At 37.1% G+C, this 21274-nt stretch overlaps 1 protein-coding gene across 1 annotated transcript in view; it reads right to left on the bottom strand.

Annotated features, from left to right (window-relative positions):
* Nucleotides 1-290: 290 nt before the first annotated feature.
* Nucleotides 291-21274, bottom strand: part of ITGAE (integrin subunit alpha E) — a 29642-nt gene continuing 8658 nt past the window's right edge. The window contains exons 6-32 of the mRNA XM_053456988.1: nt 21142-21216; nt 20474-20557; nt 19516-19631; nt 18545-18699; nt 17799-17952; nt 17021-17168; nt 15026-15093; nt 14234-14375; nt 13702-13847; nt 13078-13218; nt 12737-12952; nt 12384-12514; nt 11738-11862; nt 9030-9175; nt 7787-7912; nt 6884-6957; nt 6627-6759; nt 6074-6175; nt 5672-5751; nt 4388-4465; nt 3648-3720; nt 3273-3380; nt 3109-3156; nt 2182-2283; nt 1185-1280; nt 573-683; nt 291-442 (exon numbers count right to left, since the gene is read on the bottom strand). Of these exons, the coding sequence (XP_053312963.1) occupies nt 374-442; nt 573-683; nt 1185-1280; nt 2182-2283; nt 3109-3156; nt 3273-3380; nt 3648-3720; nt 4388-4465; nt 5672-5751; nt 6074-6175; nt 6627-6759; nt 6884-6957; nt 7787-7912; nt 9030-9175; nt 11738-11862; nt 12384-12514; nt 12737-12952; nt 13078-13218; nt 13702-13847; nt 14234-14375; nt 15026-15093; nt 17021-17168; nt 17799-17952; nt 18545-18699; nt 19516-19631; nt 20474-20557; nt 21142-21216 (3047 nt within the window). The 3' untranslated portion in view covers nt 291-373. The remainder of the gene's footprint in view (nt 443-572; nt 684-1184; nt 1281-2181; nt 2284-3108; nt 3157-3272; nt 3381-3647; nt 3721-4387; nt 4466-5671; nt 5752-6073; nt 6176-6626; nt 6760-6883; nt 6958-7786; nt 7913-9029; nt 9176-11737; nt 11863-12383; nt 12515-12736; nt 12953-13077; nt 13219-13701; nt 13848-14233; nt 14376-15025; nt 15094-17020; nt 17169-17798; nt 17953-18544; nt 18700-19515; nt 19632-20473; nt 20558-21141; nt 21217-21274) is intronic.

A 21274-nucleotide genomic window follows, 5' to 3' on the forward strand; every position in this document is an offset into this window, starting at 1 on the left:
ATCTCCATTAACTTAGCCCAATCCACTAGACCAACTGGTAAACAGTACAACAGCTCATTCTTGAATTGCCCAGCTGGACACTCTGGATAATAGAAGGGTATTTCATAGCATTGCCATGAAGAATCAGCTCATTGTGGGGTGTAAGTCACCCAAAATATTGCATGACTGACCCAGCCTCTAGGTCTGTAAATAAAGGAAGTTCATTGGAACAAAAGGTTTTTGTCAAAACTAACTTGCATTACTCTATACAACACTGGGTTTTATGCTTAAGTTTAAAAATATATTTATTTTCTACGATATAATTTAAATGCATTCTTGATGTGCTTGCATTTCTTTATATTTTTAACTTTTTATTAAATGGTCCTTATTCCATTTATCTCTGGATGTTACTTTGCTCTTGTTGTCCATCACAATTTTTGTATTTTCTTTTAAAGAATCCACACTACAAGAAAAAAATTGTAAGTTAATATGATTCAATAAACTTCATGTCCTAAATTATATTTTTCTTCTTTTGCCCTAGTTTTCAATACCATCTTTCTATTAAATATAAGAAGTTGGATTTAGTTACTTACCTTGAAAAGAATTACAACAATAAAAAGCAGAAGAAGGATGCCTCCAATGGAACTACCAATAACGACAGGCAAGATATTTATAACTTTGTCCTGAAGAAACTTGACTGATATCTGTTAAGAATGAATGTTTATGCAAACAAGTAAGGTCAGCAAAGTTATATATGAAATATTACATTATATGTGGGGGAGGGGGGCATATTTCTTGGTAAGAAATCCCAAAACAATTAAAGTGATGTTTGCTACATTTAATGGACTGTTATTTCTTCACATTTAGAAATGTGCCCCAATACTGTCACATATGGATCACTAATATATATGCCAAAATTTCTATTGTTTTGGGTGCCTCTAGAGGTAAAGAAGGAGGGATTCATGGTAACCCTTTCCTCTCTGGCATATCCACCCCTATTTGACCAAGAATTACCATCTACTGACCAACTTTTATTTGAATGGACATACAAGTTACTTTCTAAGTTGCCGCATGCAAGTGCATGTACTTTGTGTCAATTAAATCACCGAGGACTATTTTTTTTGTGAATTAACACCAAAGGTATATGGACTGATTCTGGTAAAACTACTATTTGATGAAGTGCACAGGAAGGAAAAGAAACTCACGCATGTTTTCTGATGCATATTCTGCAAATTTACGAATAAGTCTTTGTTGTAAAAAATTTCACCAGTAATCACAAACTCTTCTGTGTTCTCCACCAGCTGCAACATAAAGAGTAAAGTCACTTAGTCACAATAACACATAGGAATTCTAAATGTCATGGCACATACATGTATGGGGCAAAGATGTCTGTCCCTGTCACAACGCAAAGATAAACTTTGAAACAGCTGCAGTGATATAGGACACACTGGTTTTATTATAAAGAGCAATTCTGCTTTATCACCATAGGAATGTTCCTGCTGGTTGAACCATTCAGTTGGTTGATATGATGATATGACCATCATTACAGCTTTGTACCACAATTAATTTTAGAAATAACCCTGACTACATCAGATACCGAGTGACAAAATACTTGAGCTGAGGTCATTGTCAAAATAAGATAAATTAAAAGCCTAGCTTCCTAACAAAAAAGCCTCTGTAGTGTATGTATTCAAATGTTCACTTACGTTGGCCTCTATGCCAGACCAAACTAAGCCTGAATACCTTCTCCAGATGTTAAGCCTAAGTGCAGCCTCCTTGCACTGGAGGCACATGGCAACTTTCTCTCATGGCAACGTTCTAAAGTCTCTCTAATGCTAATGTTTGAGGGAGTATAAATGTCCATGTTATGTATATGTTGCAGGGGTCAATTAAATCTCAGACTGAATTTTCAAAACCTGGCATGAACTTCCAGTGTGCTTCAAAATAGAGGGGAATGGAACATTGGCCCAAACTGTTCTTACAGTGCTCCAATGCAGGACCCCTATTCATTTTTTGAGCAGAACACGTGAGTGAAATTAAAACACAACTATTTGCCACAGTTTCATAATAGCCATACTATTATTTGATTTATACATTGCCATCATAAAAACCCTAGAGCAACCTGGAGGTCAGCCATTCTAAGTGGCTTGCCTTGGCTTGGTAAAACCCCAAACTCTTACTTGTTTAATCAAAAATGGTTACCTGTTTGATAGTCTGTAGAAAAAGCTGTGTGGTGACAGTGATATCCTCCAGTCCACCAGTGATAGGGCACCGGATAACATGGCACAATAAATCTTTACCCTGCTATCAAGAAAATAAAACAGAATCATGGTATGTGGTTTGTGGCCAATAATCACAATCTGTTGAGCTCTTATAATTACATGGACATCTAAAAGGATGGGTTATTAACTGTAAGTTAGTATGGGTTGTGAATGCTAGTACCTAATATTTCTTTTCTTTCTACCTGATTATTGTGGACTTCCTGAGAAACAGGCAATGCAATAAAATGGTAGCCATTTGAGTATACAAAGGACTTTCAAGAGATGCCCATGATCATCCAAAAACAAACAATCATTAATTATTTTTTTTAAAGCATCAGACTTTATGTGGTATTTAATATGTCTGTGCTTATTTTGTTCAGCAGCCATTGAACATTAATATTTTTGTATTAATCTATATAATTTTACATTTTCTTTCTGATTAAACTCTATTGTTAGAATAAACATTTTGTCTATTTTGTCTATTTTGTCTTTCTTCAGTTTTATCTGTTTTGCTACCAAACAGGCTGCCGCATGATTATGGGCCCCTAATATCACTTTTCTTTCTTTATGTTTCTTCTTGACTCATCCATTGGATTTTCCAGAATCTGCATTCTTTCACAGGTCTACAAGAGTAAAACAAAACTGAAGGGGAAGAGGTGTTTATCCTGACAAGCTGAGACAGACATTGGGCTCAACCCCACACAAGTTTTTCTTTCAGTATGGTTCATATTTGGTGGCAAGCAGTAATGGTACATAGCAATCATTTCTGGACCCTTATTTGATATTTGGTGCCCTTTATTAAATGGCCTATCTGGCTGATATTAACACTCATTTGAAGGTGCACTTTTAATTTTTGTAAAACACTTACTTTTCCAGCTTTGCAGGGCTGTATTTGTTCTCTACATTGGGTGAAATTCTGCATACAAAATACATAATAATCAGATTCACTGATATATAGTAAAACATCTAAAAAAGACACTTAAAAAGTCATAATATCAAATTACTTTTAATAACAAATACAAAGATACACACCTGACTCTGCTGGATGTGTTTTACTGATGCAACATCGGAATCTTTAAGTTTAACTGGAATTTGGAGATCCAGGGACAAGTCTGCTTCAAACAGATTGTCTACATTAACCTGCAGACAGAATCATGTGTATGGTAAGTCGGACGAAACCTTGTCAAGTGCCTGGAGGCACTTCGATGCTGGTGCATAAGCTTACATTCCCTGCCGACAAGCTGCATGCACAATAAGATCTGATGCCAGCTTTGGTGCATACATGATTCTTTAGCTTTGTTGTAGGGAGAGAAAATACATCCATCAACAGCAAACCTTGACTGATTCCAGAGAATCCTGTTGGAAACCTGGTGTTACCTTAACGAGAATCAGTTCTTGGGGACTTACATTGAAGATATACTGAATATCTTCATCTTGCATTGGTTTTTCACCCAGTTTAACATAAATGGTCGGTGTTGGTCTGTTTTAAACAAAACTGTGATTAGTCAGTTGTCTTAAGTTGTATGCTTTAGAATAACATTACCCATTATTTTGAAGCAGGAGATTTGACAAGGAATTTATTCAACTGGTTAATATGGCAAAACTGGCAGAAGGCACATACACAAATACACTATATGACCAAAAGTATGCAGTATGGAACTCTGTAGTGAGTGACCCTATAGAAGAAAGGCAATTTTTTACACATAATATTCTTCAGCACACATAATCCCTGCTCTGTGAGTGTGCGTGGTCAACCACTCCATGGCTAAGCTGTTGTTGCTTTCACTTCACAATAATAGAACTTAGATCTAGACAGATCTAGCAGGCCAAGAACCTCACAAGCTGACTTGTGGTAAAGGTGACATCCTATGACAGTGCCATGTTTAAAGTCACTGAGCTTTTTAGTATGACCCATTCAGTTACCAATGTTTGTCTATTATGTGCTTAATTGTATACCTGTTAGCAATAGGTCTGGATGAAACACTTAAACTCAATAATTAGGTGGGGTATCATTATACGTTTGGTCATATGGTGTACATAGCTAGCATCCTGAACTCAGTTTGCCTACTAAATATCTCCTTCATAGCTGGCATTCCAAGGATTAAAGCTCTTTAAAACATTGGTCAACTGTACATTTAATCACTTACACAGAGAGGACAGCATTAAAGGAGTGTTTCACAGGAAGCACGGACTGTTGGAACAGAGTGCTTGAAATTGTATTAATGCTGAAATGGAAACACGGACAATAATCATACAATGGTAAAGATACATTATGCCTTCATTGTAGTGTTATCACAAAGAAATAATAATAAAATGTAGCACCATCAAAGCATCACAGTTCATACTGCAGAGATTAGTAGGTTTTGTATGCTTCCAAAAAGTTATTTATCATTCTGATTCTTTATTGAGAATTATATAACACTTGTGTCAAACAATCAAGTGCAAAACAGAAGTTAACATGTACAATGAAAAGTCATTTGAAAAAGAAAAACACCTTCTTTGAAAACTATGGCTTTACATAGCAGGACATAATAACAATCATCAGTTCCTTAGCAGGTCCAAAAATTAAGTAAATACATAAGATGGACAACAACCCATGACATGTGTCATGATTTTATTAACAAAAATAAAGCCAAATGGTGAAGCTGTGTACACCCTTACTGCCTCCATAGGAAGCAATATCCTAAGTAGCAGGTGTTGCTAATAAAATGTCCTTGATTAATTGATCAACAAGTGTGACAACCTCTATAAAAGCCAAAGTTTTAGCAGTTTGCTGGAATATTCAGGTGTGTGTTAACACAATGCCAAGGAGGAAAGACATCAGCAATGATCTTAGACAATTCAAAGACGATGTACTTTCTTTTTCCCACAACTGTACCTCTGTGATATTCATACAGTGAATTATACTGGCCCATGCCTAGTTGGCCTAATGTGACTGCCAAAGGGGGCTGCAGCCCCTCTGCAGCATAACAAGGACCCTGCCCGTGCAACGCCACTACTCAATGGGCTGTTTAAAAGGGGTATCACTGATCTCCCCAACTGGCCCATTAACACTATGCAGTGCTTCCTTTAAAAGTGGAGAGTTTGGATAATGTCATATCTTGCCACCCAGTAGTAAGGACAGTGATGCAGAGGGGGGTGACAAGCATCAATGCCCTGGTAAGGCCTAGGGCAGTAACAGAGGTAAATACACCACTAGCCACAAAAATATGATATAATGTCCCAAAGCTCAGAAAGTGGCAAGTCGTGTGAGGAAGCATTCAGGTACAGACATCACACTTATTCCTTTATTGCTTTGCACATCTTTTGTACATCTTCCTTTAAATGAATTCATTTAATACTTATAAACAAATAAATAATCCTCCCATTGAGACACTGAAGGCAGAAACAACTTTAACAGGGAAAATTATTAAGGGTCACATTTTACTTACTTGGTAACATTAACATTAATTATTGCTTGTTGTCTAGGAAACGTAATTTCTTCAAGTTCCCAGATAATAGAAAATGTCGCCTATAAAGAGGAGAGAGAAAATAATTTTGCGTACAATTTACAGATTACAATTTACAAATTACAGATGTACATGTTTTTTACCAGAATTCAGTTTCAGTCTGACTTCAGTGATGGAGCCTCCGTTAGCTCAGTTTATTTATTTTATTTCATAATCATTTTATTATTATTATTTCTTCACATTTTCCACTGTCCAGCCCATCCCCTCTACATTATCTTTCTTGCAAACCACATCATCCGCAAATGTGACACCTTTTAGTAAACAAACTCAATGGTTTTGAAAGTTTCCGTGACACTACAACTAATGCTATAAATGTATACTTACAGTAGACGCTTTGAAAACAGGATGTCCAATGTTACATTTCATTAATGAGTCATATGGCAGAAGTGTTTTAGTATCAGAGCACTTAATGCTTGGATAATCTGGCTACAAAAAAAAATAAAAACAGTAACCAAACGAGAAATACTATTTTGGAAATTGACACATTTCTGAAGACAACAAATGCTTTATTTACAGGCATGTGTGTGGAGTTTTTTTAAACATTATACCTCAACAACACTGAAATAATTAACATACATGGACAGGAAAGAAATCTTGTAGAAACCTATGTAGTGTATATTCAGATAGCCTGGGATCAACTTCAAATTATTTTTGCATACATTGAGCATAGCAAGAACCTTGAGCAACAAAACATTTTTGCAGATGCCTTCTAACTTTCTGTAGAGAATAACTATGCTGTTAGAACAGGATGGTTAACAAATCTATATATGACAATATATTTGTAATTTAACAATATATATATTCATTACACTAAAAATATTTTTGATAATTTCATATACTTTGATGCCTCTTTAAATCTATAATATACAGTTCTTACCCTTTTAATCATTTTGAAATGCAGGTTCCTGGGGTGTGTTATTAGCACAGTTGTCATATACGAGTCATCCCCAGAGTTACTTAGGATGAGATTCAAAGTCAGTTCTTTAGTTAATCCAACTATGAGCTCCTCGCTGCAACAGAGTAATTTCAGTTAATAATCAGTCATTCCATGTTCTATGGCCAAAATGACAGAACTATGTAGTCTAAAATTAATCTTTCATAATAATAATAATAATAATAACAATTTTGACATACCCTGAGACATTCATGATTAGATGTAAGTTAGGAACACAGCTGGTTTTATTATTGCAGTCCCTTTCATAAGGAAGCTGTAACAGAGACACAACAAAATTAGATAATGGAAAAAAGTCTATTAGCAGGATAACTACGTTTTAATTTTTTTAAATAATGAATAATGATTTTGTCAACAAACAATATCATACAATTTTAAAAAAGAGCAATTTGGCCAATCTAGCCTCATAACTATCCCATTGTGTAACGCTTGTGTAATGTTTAAATATTATAAACCAAACATTGTCATGGACACAGGGCTTTTTTTTTTTACAAACTATGGTACTGAACTGAAATTTTGGCAACTCATCTTTGACATCTCTGTCTTTTATCTGCCAATGCGTAGTCGATAATTGACCTACGCCATAGGCCAATGCTAGGTCATCCACAATAATTTACTTCTCTGTTTGGGCTCACTACAGAAACGTATATAAGGCCTGCTTGAAATGGTTTAGCAGAAGACCTCTTATGAACATGACATTAAATAACTATTCCTTTTCTAAAACAAAAATGCTACACATTTAAAACCCCCAAAAATGTGAAATGGTTTATGCATCACATTGAGCCTCACAAAATTCTCTTTCCAAATAATACATGAAAATATTGGAGACTCTTCAATTTGATTAACAACAGGATTTTTCAGAAAGATGAGTTTTTGAGAAATTTCATACAGCTATTTGAAACAGCATGTATGAAAATGTTTTTTTGTTTAAACAAGGAAAAATTTAAATACACATTTAAAGGACTATGACTATTAAACTATTCCATGCTGTGAATTCAAGTGCTTAGTTATAAAAGATTATTGCTTTTATTACATGTTTTATATTCCCATATATTTGCAACAGAAAATTATTTTCTTGGTTATACCTCAGCATACGTATGAATGTGATCGTTTATATCCAGTATGGGTGCTGGAAGGTCCCTGTTTAGGTCTGAGCTTAGTTCATAAGAAATCTTAATTTTGATGCTGCTGAAACAGTCATAGATACATGGCTGAAAGAAAAACAAATAGCACTAGAGTTAGTTAATTTTGAGACAATGCAAATTAAGGTCACAGTGATGCAGAACCCTAGCTAGGAATTTTAAGAAATGGAGTGACATTTGTCCAACAGTCACAGTTTTAGTGGAAAAGTCATGAAAGGCACTGTCTCATTGTCCGAGGTAGCTGGCCCACTTTCCTGCATTTTAGGGCAGTGGGGAGCATGGGCTGTTTGGGGAGATATACTGATCGGCCCACACAGATGAAAAATCAGTGGAGCTCTGGCCTTACTTCTGGAGGTTGCAAGGTGGCTACTGGGGGAAAGTGATGGCCTGCCATGAGTCCTGCTCTGCCCACTTCCATTACCAACTCCACATACTTCTGGGGATGATCCCTCCTCACTGCCACAACCTTAACATAGGTGTCTCAATTTGGATACCTGAACTGTTGTGGAGGGGCATATGCTAAAGCTTAATGAATAACTAGGTCATATAGCCAAAGCACCAAATATTGGTGAGATACTCGTGCTTCTCAGTTTGTCCAGTGGAGGTAAAAGGTGATCAGTGCCCCAGTTGGTAAGGCCATAGTGGGAACCAAATTCTCAATCTTCCTCTTCTGGGGTAGCCCTCATTTCCTTCCAAGCCAAAGCTTAAGGTGGGCCAGATGTTCTAGGTTCCTCATTGAAAGGAGAACCCACTGAAGTATTTTTCAGTGCCATTTCTGGACCCAACCTACTTGGGACCATTATCTACAGCACACTCAGTGATGTGCGTTAAAGAGTGATGTTGAGAAACTTTTGTTAAAATTGTTTATAGAGGTTGGTTTGTGGAGAGATGTTAACAAGGAGATACTAGTTATCCCAGACAAACAACCTGAGCCAGCAGTTATTTAGACATCAATGCGAAGGTTGGATAACCAGCACTCTGGGATGCCAGGCTAAATGACATGAAGATCCTGACTGCTACAGCTTCCTTTATAAACACACAGATTATACACTGTTTTGTTGAATTACATTCTGTTTTATCTTCTAATATCCAATCATTTAGACCTAGAAATACAAAATTATATTTTTTAACACTAAAACAAATGTATACGTTTCAGTATAGTTATGCTTTCCAGAACTAAATTTACCAGTACAGTCAAAACGTGGGTTGCACATTTATTGTCGATCAAAAAAAGTTTTCCTTTTCCTGAATCCTCATTTTCAAAAGTGATGCGTTTTTCTACCATGTCAACATCCAAGTCCAAAGAGTAATGGAGATAAGGTTTGTTTATTTCTGAAATGGAAAGTCTACATTAAAGTGTTCAGTAAATAAAGCCAATTTCATAACGCTAAAAGGTGACGATACTACACATGTGCTTCAGGACTTCAGTTTTTTCCCGTTTACATTTCAGTTTTGTAATATTCTTTAGATTATACCATAGAAAAGCCAAATAGTTTCTAATACAAAAAAGCCTTATATCATGTATATACATAACAGCAAGTAACTATACTTGCGCATTAGTATTTGGAAAATTCTGCGATTCGTATGAAGCCTCAAAAACAAAGCCAGAACTAGAGGACTGCATCTGGATTGGGTTCCCGTGGGACTCGTCAAAAAACTTGCGGGTGCAGCCGGTATTCTGTGTGTTGTGGGCCGGAGCGGGCAATCACACAATATACCTGCGGGTCCCGGTAATCCCACTCACTCCCGCACAGAGGCGTATCTACTGAAAATAGCGCCTATGGCAAGCACTGAAATTGCGCCCCTGTCCAAATATCTAAAACCCATTTATTAGCCCCTGCTGCCCATATATATATATATATATATATATATATATATATATATATATATATATATATTAGACTCTGCTGCCGATAGCAGGTATAGATCAACACACAAACCCAGATCAATTGAAATTTACTTGTGATCTCAGCACTGAAGGTATATATCAAATAAACAGAATCAGACATGCAAATCCTGTATTTGCAGGTATACAATAATAATATATGAAACGTAGCATCGCAGGTATAGATCAAATAACCCCTTTCTAACCCCTCTCCTTCCCTTATCACTTTCTAACCCCTCTCCCTCCCTTATCACTTCCTAACCCCTCTCCCTCCCCCTACTCACTATCTACTCTCTCCCCCTTTGTAGTTCTCTCACCTTGAGGTCGAGCGACGGGAGGACAAGGCTTCTGTCTTCCTGCACTGCTGCGGTGCCCGCTGCTTCACTGCTGAGCGATGTAATATGACGTCATATTTCGGCGCTCAGCAGTGAAGCAGCGAGCACCAGCGAGCGGCTTTTAAACGCTGTTTGCTAGGCGCCCCTCTCCTCCGCATAAAAATAGGCAGTGTTTAAAAGCCACTCGCTGGTGCCTGCTGCTTCACTGCTGAGCGCCGAAATATGACATCATATTACGGCACTCAGCATGAAATGCCGGCACCGGGACGGAGGTAGAGGCCTCGTGGAGGGGAATGAGGGGCGCAGGCGTTTGAAAGCCGCTCACTGGCACCCCCCTTTCAAATGGCGCCTATGGCATGAGCCATAGGTGCCATAACCTAGATACGCCTCTGCTTCCGCAAGGCTGACACGTTTTTTTGTTTTTTTTTTTGCTAGCCTCACTTTTATATTCAGCCTCCTTTTTCATAGAGGCTGAGGACAGGTTGATCTTAGACATCCAGCCCGTTTTGGAGCAGACCCATTTCAGGAAGATTTTTGTAAGTCCCAATTATCTGTAAATAAATGTATTGGAACAGAAGCTTGCAGGAGCGGGCACACATATTGCGGGAACGAGAGGACTGGACACACATGTTGCAGGAGTAGGCGGGAGTGGAACACACATGTTGCAGATGGTAATGGTCAGAAATTCAGTGGAAGTGGATTAAGAAAACAGTCCCATGCAGGCCTCTAGCCAGAACCCCCACAAATTGGATGAAAACAAAACAAAAATCTCAGAATTTTCATCAGAAATTTGTGGGTCCACATTCACTCTCACTCAGTCTCTCACACTCGCATCATCTTTCACGTTCTCTCTCACCCTCTCTAAATGTTTCCCTACCTTCTTTGCCAACCACTTCCACTGGTGCATCTACTTTATCTTCTATCTTCTCCCTACTCTTCTCTATTCTACCATCAATCTTCAATCTGCTATCTTTTTTCTTAATCCGCATCTCCGTGGAGATAACTCATGGGAACTTCTGCCAACATGGTGATATTTGAGGTGACGTCCTTTCATCGATCTTCCAATCACCGCAAGCACCACCATTTTGCCCTCAGTTCACATGAGAATCGGGGAGAGCATGTCACCGCAACTTTGGCAGAAGTTCCCTCCCAGGTTATGTCTGCGGAGATGCAGATGAAGAAAGAAGATAGCAGATTGAAGAGAGAAGATAGGAGATAAAGAAGAAGATGCGGAAGCGGAATTGGTTAGAAGAAGCAGAAGCGGTCGGCAGAGAAGGTGGGGAAAAATTTAAAGAGCTTGAGAGAGAATGAACAAGAATAAGAATGTGAGAGGGCAAGTGGGCACCTGGCAATGAATTTCATTCCCAAATTAAAAATACCCTCAATTTTTGGGCAGGGAATGAAATTCCTTACCTGAAAACAAATGGGCCAAAAGCAAACAAAAAAAGTTGTTTGAATCGTTCTTGGCCCAATTTTGCACGTCTTGCAATAATGTTTTATTTATTTTTTATTATATACAGCATTTAAGCTATTATTAAACAACAACAACAACTGTGCAATGCTATGCAATATGATAATGCTTTATAAAGCAATACATAATAAAATTTAACACTGCACATTTACCTGGTCTGTTAGTTTTAAAAATGTAGTTTGTTACCTGAAATATGTACTAACCTATCATTTTAAAGGGTGTTATGTTAAAGCATATGCTCGCATTTATTTTTTTATCTGTAAGAATAAGAGGAATTCTGTCTGGGTAGAACTTTGCCACAGCCTGCAATTGTACAACTGGACGTGACCTGTAACAAAATTCAACATTTGGTTAGTGGGACTTTTCTGCAGGTTGGCAAATCTTATTTATAAATTGGCTAATATATAAAATGCTTATATAGGATGCACGAAATCCACGCAAAATTAGATGGACCCAAGAAGAGTGCACCAAACTCTTGAGATATCATTACACTTATGAGAAAAGTTCACTGTCTGTAGAATTTTGTTCTGCAGGTACTAAAGGGGATAAACTAGAATTTGTGGGATAGGTTTTTCTATCCTTGTACATGACAAGGTATGGGCAAAATATCTTTAATTATTAGATGGATTGGTTTAGAATGTGCTTATACATTCCGTAGGCCTACATCCTCTGGTGGTGATGACTGGAATTAAAGATCAAGAGTTTAAACAAACTATAAAAAGGCAAGTGATATTATACTAATATAGTTAAGTGTGGTGTAAATACATGCTTGCTTTTTAAAAAGTTACCATTCTAGACAAGATCTTAATTACTCAAGCCATGGCTGAACGGTAAACTTCAGAGACTTACCGTAACACCATGACACTTCCTAGCGCTCCCACTGATATATCAGGATACCCATCATCTGTAAGATCCAAACCGCCATCTATGGACTGGCCAAAGTACTGCAGTTTTGTTTGAAAATTAGTTGCTCTGATCCGCTTAAGAGAAAAGAAGAAAAATTAACTTATAATTTAATTATCTTAATATATCAAGTTATATTATGTTTATATTATATATAGTTATATTATTATATTATATTTTGAATTCATAAAATAAAGGACAGGTAGGGTGGGGAGTTTAGAAAGAATAATAAAGTTAGAGAAATTAGTCTGGCAGCAACATTCATTATTATGTAGAATACAAAGACAATATAAACCAACCTGCGATGGGGTAGCAGAGATTCCATTTTTATTGCTGTTGTAAATGTAAACAGTTCCAAAATAATTAGGCCTTTCAAGATGACCCTCAAGAGGAGCTCCAATGGCAATATCCTGGTATCCGTCAAGATTTATGTCACCAATATTAGCTATTGAATACCCAAACCTGGCAAATGCATAATGGTGCTGTTCTAGTGTCTGAACTAGTGTAAATCTGGCCTGCCATTGGAATAAAATGTTGTAAGAATAAAATACAAGCGTACAGCTATCTGCAATAGTTATTTTTATAGAACAATGAATTTTATAAACAAAATAACAAATAGTTTTTATAATATTGTTTTTACCTCGTTGTTTAACTGATACATATAAACCTTTCCTTCTTCTCCATTGACATGATAAAATGGCGCCCCCACCAGGAGGAAATCAGTAATACCATCAGACTCCAAATCCACAGTGCAAACTTCAAAACCAAAGTAGGATCCAAGCTGTTTATGGACAGAATAGAACAACTGGATTTGTGTATCCCCCTTTATTGCATATATTATTTGTCAATCTACTACAATATTTACTACATGCTAAAAAATATAAAGCAATTGAAAGTAAATTAGCAGCAAGATTCCATGTAAGGCAAAATTCATTGCCCTCAGCATACCAAAATGCACCAATAGGCATGCCCAGGGGAGCAGGAACCTGGGTGGGAAAAGAGCTTCCTCATACAGTGCGCAGACGCCACAGCAGTCAGTTACTGGCCTCCGTTAGGCAGCCGTCGGGCCACCGGCCTGAGTGCCACCCGGGGCGGAAATCAGTAAATCAAAAACATCTCTGTGTATGCTACCCATTTTGACATATCTACATTCAAATACTAACGACACAATGCACAGTGAGTATTATGTGCTCCAATGAATATCCAATGGCGTGTTTTGTAAATCCATGTCATTTACACTAATAGAACAAGAAAAATAATATACCTGTTCTCCTTTTAGATCTTTCTGAGTCAAGCGATAGGTTGCAATATCTTTCTCAAACACTAGAACTCTTCCAACATTGGAATGACGTGGAGCACCAGCAATGTAGAGAGTTGAATGCTTCCCCTGAGCCGTGGTTACACTGTACCCTGTGGCAAGAGGGGAAAACTGAAAGAATAAGCACTAGGTTCTACTCTTCTAAAACAGGGATTGTAGAAAAGAGATAAACAGATGAATGTATGAAACTAGAATGACAGATTACTTGAGTAGTGCTTGTGTACTTGTTATTTGTGTAGTTGTTATTTCCACACGCTTAATGCTTGAGAACCTTAGAGTATGCTCCTTTTTTCTGAGAGACTGCAAGTCAAAGCATATAGAATTTGCACTGGGCATCTTGCCTTCACCAAGAAAGGATTAGAATATTTTGTATACATCAGTTTCTAATACTATGTTTTCTCTTGGTTCAATAATAGGTTCAAATCTTGATAAAGTTAAACTTGCTGGACATATGTGTGTTGTCACTCACACGTCTTACCTAAGTAAGTATAATTGGATCCATGTGATTCATCTTTGGGCTCACTGAGAAATTCTACTTTGTGTGGCTCTTGGTTTGATAGATACAGTATCATTCCCCCAGACCAGTCATAGGAACCAACTGCACCAAACACCAAGGACTGCTGCAAATGCAAATATGGGTATTAGCACAAACATATTTTTTTATTATTGTATTTATGATTGTTATCGTATATGAAAAACCAACATTTCATTTTTTTAATGTTGGTCTAGACTTCCTGAAAGAAAAAAATGAGGGAAAGATTTTGATTGTTTTACTCATATTTAAATCACCTTATCCAATTGTATAGAGGACATTGGTGAAGGAAGAGGGAGGCAAATGCTGCCCGTCTTATTATTTATATACTTTTTTTTAAGAAAGATAAATATTATTCTGAATTAATTTTAAAGGCTCGCTTTTGTAAGACATAACCTAAAGAGACAGATAAAATATGCATTGCTCCTGTTTGAGATCTCCAATTTGGCTCTTAAACAAGTGTATATTACTGAGATAATTTCCGTAGTGCACACAAAAAACATTCAAGTGAAAAATACATTTTTGGGAAAGACTTATTCTTATTCAATTGTCTTAATTCCAGGTTAACTGTATAGAAACATCAAAAATAAAAACATATAACTCTGGGGCTATTTTCATCCTTGTTGCATAAGGTGTGGGGGAATCGGCTTTGACATTCTGCAAGACAAACGTTTTTTTAGCAGTAAGAGCAAACAATGTTCAGAATGAATTATATTTATTCAGATATTTTGCCCATACCTTGTCATGTACATGGACAGAAAAACCTGTCTCTGCCAAGTCAAATTCTAGTTTATCCCCTTTAGTACCTGCAGAACAAAATTTTACAGACAGTGAACTTTTCTCATAAGTGTAATGATATCTCAAGAGTTTTGTGCACTCTTCTTGAAGTCTTATCGCATGGTTTTGGGCATTCTTATTTGTAATGTTATTTATTATTATTATTTATTGTTTTATAAAGCACCGTTATGTTCTGCAGTGCTGTGCAATGAATAAACAAAACAAGTAGTAAAGAACATAACAGAAACAACAGGTAAGGAGGGCCCTACTCAAATGAGCTTACAATCTAGAGGTAGTTAGGGTGTATTACACAATAAGTAAAAGTGCCACTGTTAGGGATAGACCAGCCACACTAGTATAAGTATTGGAGGAAGGAGGCTAGGAAAGGTGAGCTAAGATATATAGGAGGAAGTGCGTTAACACATAAGTTCGTAGGTGCCCTTAAAAAAGTGGGCTTTGAGGGATTTTTTGAAGGACCAAAGGCAGGCAAGGTGAAAGACAGATAAACCAGGGAGGGTATTGCAGGGGATTGGAGCTGCCCTTAAGAAGTCACGCAAGTGGTGGTGGTCAGAGAGGTGGAGAGGGAAATTTGAGAGGTTAGTGAGAGAGCACATGCTAGAAAGAGTGCTGTGCGACAGAAAAAGAGGAGGTAATAGAAAGACATTTCAAAGCCACTCGAAGGGGTGTCTACTGGGCTGCTGAAGTCTCCAAGGATGACTGAAGGGACATCAGAGGAGAGAAAGAGAGGAAGCCATAAGAAGAAGTGGTGAAGGAAAAAATATTAGCATGCCTAGGGGGTATAGTATACAACAGCCATTCTTAAGGAGTTTTGATTAAATAGCTGGACAGCACGGACCTCAAATGAGGAGAAATAGAGTGATGGGACAGAGGGAATGGGTTGAAACATCCAAATTGGGGAGAGTAGGAAGCCTACACCACCACCACCCTTTCTGCCGTCGGTTCTGGGAGTGAGGTGGAGGCCACCATCGGAGAGAGAAGCAGGACAGGTAGGGTCAGAGCCAGGTTTCTGTTAGAGAGACAATGTGCAGGGAACTAGAAGAAGAGAGAATGAGAGAGGGCGGGAAAAGGACTTGTATAAGAGGAGAAATTGCAGAGGAGGTGAAGGTGAAAAGTGGGATTAGAGAACAGGAGAAGAAATTAATGATGCAGATATAGTGTGGAGGTGCTGGTAGCTGGGGGGAGATAAAAGTCTGACTGTCAATAGAGGAAACTAAGAATATTATTTCATAATACCACTTAGTTTTAGTGGAAGGCTAGCAAGGGAAGGCTGGTAGCCATCAGCTGAGGGCAAGACCAGCTAATAGTCTCGTAAAACACCAATCAAAACCAACAAGTTACATTGAAATTTATTTCAAATGAGTAGAAATGTTACAAGAAGAGACTGTAATCTAAACTAGAGGGATGTTATGTAAGGATGTTTTACTTTCCTGAGGGGGTGGTAAATATTCCTGCCTCCTCGAAGAAGTAGTAAAAGCTAAAAACATGTGGGAGTTTAAACATGGTTTAGGTGTAAAGTTACCATGTACATAACACAAGACAAAGGACTGACGTTCTGGGCTTTACATCATGAAAAATGTGCAGATTAGACGGGCCAAATGGTTCTTATATGCTTTCAAAATGGGCCATTACCAAAAGTTACATAGAGTCAGATAGAATTTATAAAATACCTTCATTCATACCTACATTTATAGTGATAGTGGTTTAAAATCTTCACATGAGAGAGCTATCTAGGGGCCTATTGCCACCATGCCAGCCCTAAACAGACAATTGTTTCCAGCCTTTGTTGAAAGATCCTGAGCTAGAATATAGGATTGTGGTGCTTATTCTTAATAACATTAACCACTTTCAATAAATAATAACCTCTATGTATTGATATCATTCTAAATCATTTTAAAACTGAGATTTGGTTTCTGAATATAACTGTTGTATGGTCACCTTCTATTCCAATTATCTTCTGCTGCAAGGACAAGAGGAGTCCATCAAGTGCTGAATAATCATCCACTCTGATAAGATGCTTCTCTCCCTCAGATGCTATAAGTTTCAGCTCATTTAAGGCACTTGTCTTATTAAATGCTTCCCCTACCTAAATTATGAGTGAGAATAAAAAATGGAGAAACGGGTAAAACAATAATTAGAAACCATTGGTATTGGTAATTTATTATATTCACGATACTGCAGGTATAACGCTGAAAACATAAATCGTCCATTCATGGCATGTAACAAACGGCAGTGGGCTTCCACCATCTATATCAGCATTTCTAGATTTGTGTAACTCTGTACATAAGTATGTGGAAACATGTTCAGGAACATGAAAAGTCATATAATTTACCTGTCGTTATCAACAAATTAGCCAATCTACTTATTATATATGTACTGTACTATGGTTGCTTAGCTTGGGATAACCGGAGTCATGCTCCAAGCCCAATCCTTTCATTGATACTGCTCCATGACGTCCTCACTAAACTTCTGCATGTATCTATCTATCTATCTATCTATCTATCTATCTATCTATCTATCTATCTATCTATCTATCTATCGATCATCATTTACATGAACATATATTTTCCATCCTCCATCAAATATGTTTCTCCTAGTATTTCTCCTTAGGTATATCTAATGGATCATCTATTTTTTATCCAAGTAAATGATAAGTGATTGGTATGTACATCTACTTAACATCTTGCTAAAAACATACATGATAGAAAAATCTCACCCCAATTACATAACGTTCAATATTTTTCATCTTTGGTGAATGAATGACAGTTGATAAATCCATTGGATCCATGAATATATCTCCGTCTGTCAATACCAATATTATTTTGGTGGCTTGTTTCTTAGAACCATGAGTTTCACTGAAAATGCTATCACTGTTTAGAGAGGTTTAGAAAAGAACAAAAACATAAATATAAATATGTATATAACATATACAGATAATGAGAGTATGCGCTCACATGCAATAAATATATTTGAACACAGAGGCGCAACATTCCACTGGCATGTTTACGTGGATAAGTACTCGTGGGGTGAGACAAAAGCAGTGTCTCTCAGAGTTACTGTGTTTTGCTCTTAGAAATGGTAAGAGACATTACAAGTTAATTTAAAAATTGCATTCATTCTTATTAAAAAAATATTACACTCTTATCTTGGACATGCTAAGCCAGGGGCGTCCAACCTGCGGCCCTCCAGCTGCTGCAGGACTACATCTCCCATACTCCTCAGCCAGCTCCTTAGCTGAAAGAGCATTATGGTAGATGTAGTCTTGCAACAACTGGAGGGCCGCAGGTTGGACACCTCTGTGCTAAGCAATCAAGCGCTGGTGTGCCATGAGGTATCTCATTTGATCACTCTGGATTTTAATATAAAAAGACTCTACAGTCATCACTAGCATCACAATTACAATTGTCATTCCATCTGATACACTTTTTGGTGTTTACTTTTATGCATGAAACCTTTACTCACAGGACATGCTGCAGAGCAGATGCTGTCTTAGTTACATCCCCCACTTGCTTTATTTGTTGAACCTTTTGTAAAACGCGGTTGCTGTCATCACGACTCTCCAGCAGATCAAATTCTGTCCTTATTTCATCACCATACTGCACTACCGCAAAGTCACACTATCCGAGGAAATATGATTCAAATGGAGATTATCTCAAAGCCTAACACATATAAACAGCATAATAACCTTTATAAACACAGCAAATGTGTATTTAAGTAACTAATGCCTGGATATTCCTGTTCATAATACAAGTGACACATATTTAAGGAGAAAAGCCACAAGTATGTAAGGGTAAAGTAATGCTAAATTAAAATCTCACCATTAAAGATCTGAAGATGCATTTATTGACTTGGACTATTGCTGTATAGAAATTACCTGAACAATAATCAGACTTATAGATCCAGATCGAATCACTAAACAGCAAGTGCGTATAACTGGGCAGAAAAGTGAGTTTTCAGCACCGAATTTGCAATTTCACTTATGAAAACTATCATGTGCACTCACAAACAAAATGCAACTTGTGGATCCGTTAACCAACGAGTTCAAACGAGTTTACTCGCAAACTTCACCCTGCAACCCTTTGTGGAACAGGAGAGTCAGCACACATGGTTTTCAGGTCAGAAAAGTTAAAAAAAATATATATCTTCATTCCAAAAATATATCTTCATTTAAAAAAAAATGAATAAATGCATTTAAAAAAATGGAACAGGGTTCCCTGGATCCCATATTAACCAAAGAGGGGTGATGGTTGACACTGTTCCTCCATCCCAATAGTCATAAAAAAAAAATGTTGAGGACATGACAGCCCCATTAATGAAGGAAACTATACGTTTACTAGATAGTTAATACACTGAGCGAATTAAAACAGTTATATAGTAAAAATAAAAATAAATTATACATGAAAAAGGGCAACTTAGTGACCGAATACACCAACCTCTATGCACCTCTCCCAGAACTTTTTCATCATGTTGAAAATAAAATCCTTTGCTTTTTGGAAATCGTGTGGTTCTATACTCCCTGAACCATCCAGGACTATTGCCATCTCTGTTCCTGATAGGTCAGTAAAAACATAACATAATGGTTACAATAGCTTGGTTCAGCACCATTTCCAAATCCTATATTTTTTATATGTGTACCATGGGAAAGACTACCGTATTTTAACGTCCTCTTCTTAGGATCTGAATGATTATTCCTCCCCATTAAGCTATTTCTCCCTTAAGTTGCTGATTATTTTGTATACAAAAGATTTTGTGCAATAGCTTGTTCACGTATTTCATAGTCTTTTGTAACAGCATATTAAAACATTAAGAGTAAAAATGTAACATTAACCATGACCATCATAGGCAGCCTGGTCGCCAGGGGAGGTGGGAGCTTAGTGAGGTCAAGTAATGCAATGTTATGTTAACCTGTGTTAATATGCTATTTATCTCGACCCCTGTAGAAATCAGAATAATCCTTGGATTAACAATTTTTAAAGGGATCCTCCAATGTCCCGTTAAGCTCCAACACGAAGAAAGCATATTAAAGAACAATGTAAATTGTAAAACTTTAATATACATTATTTAGCTCTATAAAAAAGCACTTGCTTTTAGAAGGAGCTGAAGCGTAACATCCCTTTCGATTTTTTACACCAGTTTTGGCTGCTTGAATGAATTCTTCATGCATTTGCAAGATGAAATGATAATTTAAAGTCGACATAGCTATCATACACACTAAACTGCATATGGTGGCTGGAATGTCCATCTTCATTATATGTACAAAACAAAACAAAAAACCGTTCCTGAAGGTAAATGAAGTGTAAATCTCACAATATGACCTGCTTCCCCATCAAAAGCTACTATTTTTGGCCAAAAAAATGGTTTGACTTTATTTGTAGCTTTCCCACCACCTACCTTCTTCTTCATCTTCCACGTTGTTGTTATTGTTTGTGTTTTCATCAGCAAATAGCTCAGCTTTGTCCTCAAACACGTATCTACCTAGTAAGCAACAAATAAGTCCAATATGATTATTATAATTATTCCATCAATAGTGAGTGCACATAAATGTAGTAAAGGGCTAAAAGACACAGATAATTCATGGGATCACTTTTTGTGCATGTGCGCTGGGGGTCTAATTAGACCCCTGGATATCACACGGGAACTGGAGCTGGCTGGCGCTGAGGATACGTGAATGTGCACAAGTAAGCAACAGCTGTGATGGCCAAATGGGTAGAAAAACAGTGCAATTGCATAGAAGGTTCTGATAAATCCACTTCTTCCTCTGTAAACTCCACCTTCCTCTTTTGGTCCCAACTTGTCCAATTTAGGCTCCACTTTTTATTGTTTTTGAGCTCCACCTCTTGCTCTCTGTATATTAAGATTGGATAGAGAGTACCTACTTTTGTATTTTGTTTTTGTATGCAGCATTTGAAAGGTTTTATCCATTGTTTAACCACCAAGGCTTCAACCACTGTTACTATACATTCACCATACATACAAGGCATGTATGGATTTCAGAACCTAATATACCGTATATATATATCCAATAACCTCTAAAAACAAACATATTCATCAAAACTTACCCCTAACTGTTAAAGGCTCCTCTGTGCCAAAATTATTGTTGTTATTTTTGTTCTCCATCACTAAACTGTTTTGCACTGCAAACAGAGGGAAAAAAAAGTATAAAATCAATTTACATCATTTTTCTGGTAAATC

This window comes from Spea bombifrons, chromosome 2 (assembly GCF_027358695.1).
Source record: "Spea bombifrons isolate aSpeBom1 chromosome 2, aSpeBom1.2.pri, whole genome shotgun sequence".
Lineage (NCBI taxonomy): Eukaryota > Metazoa > Chordata > Amphibia > Anura > Pelobatidae > Spea > Spea bombifrons.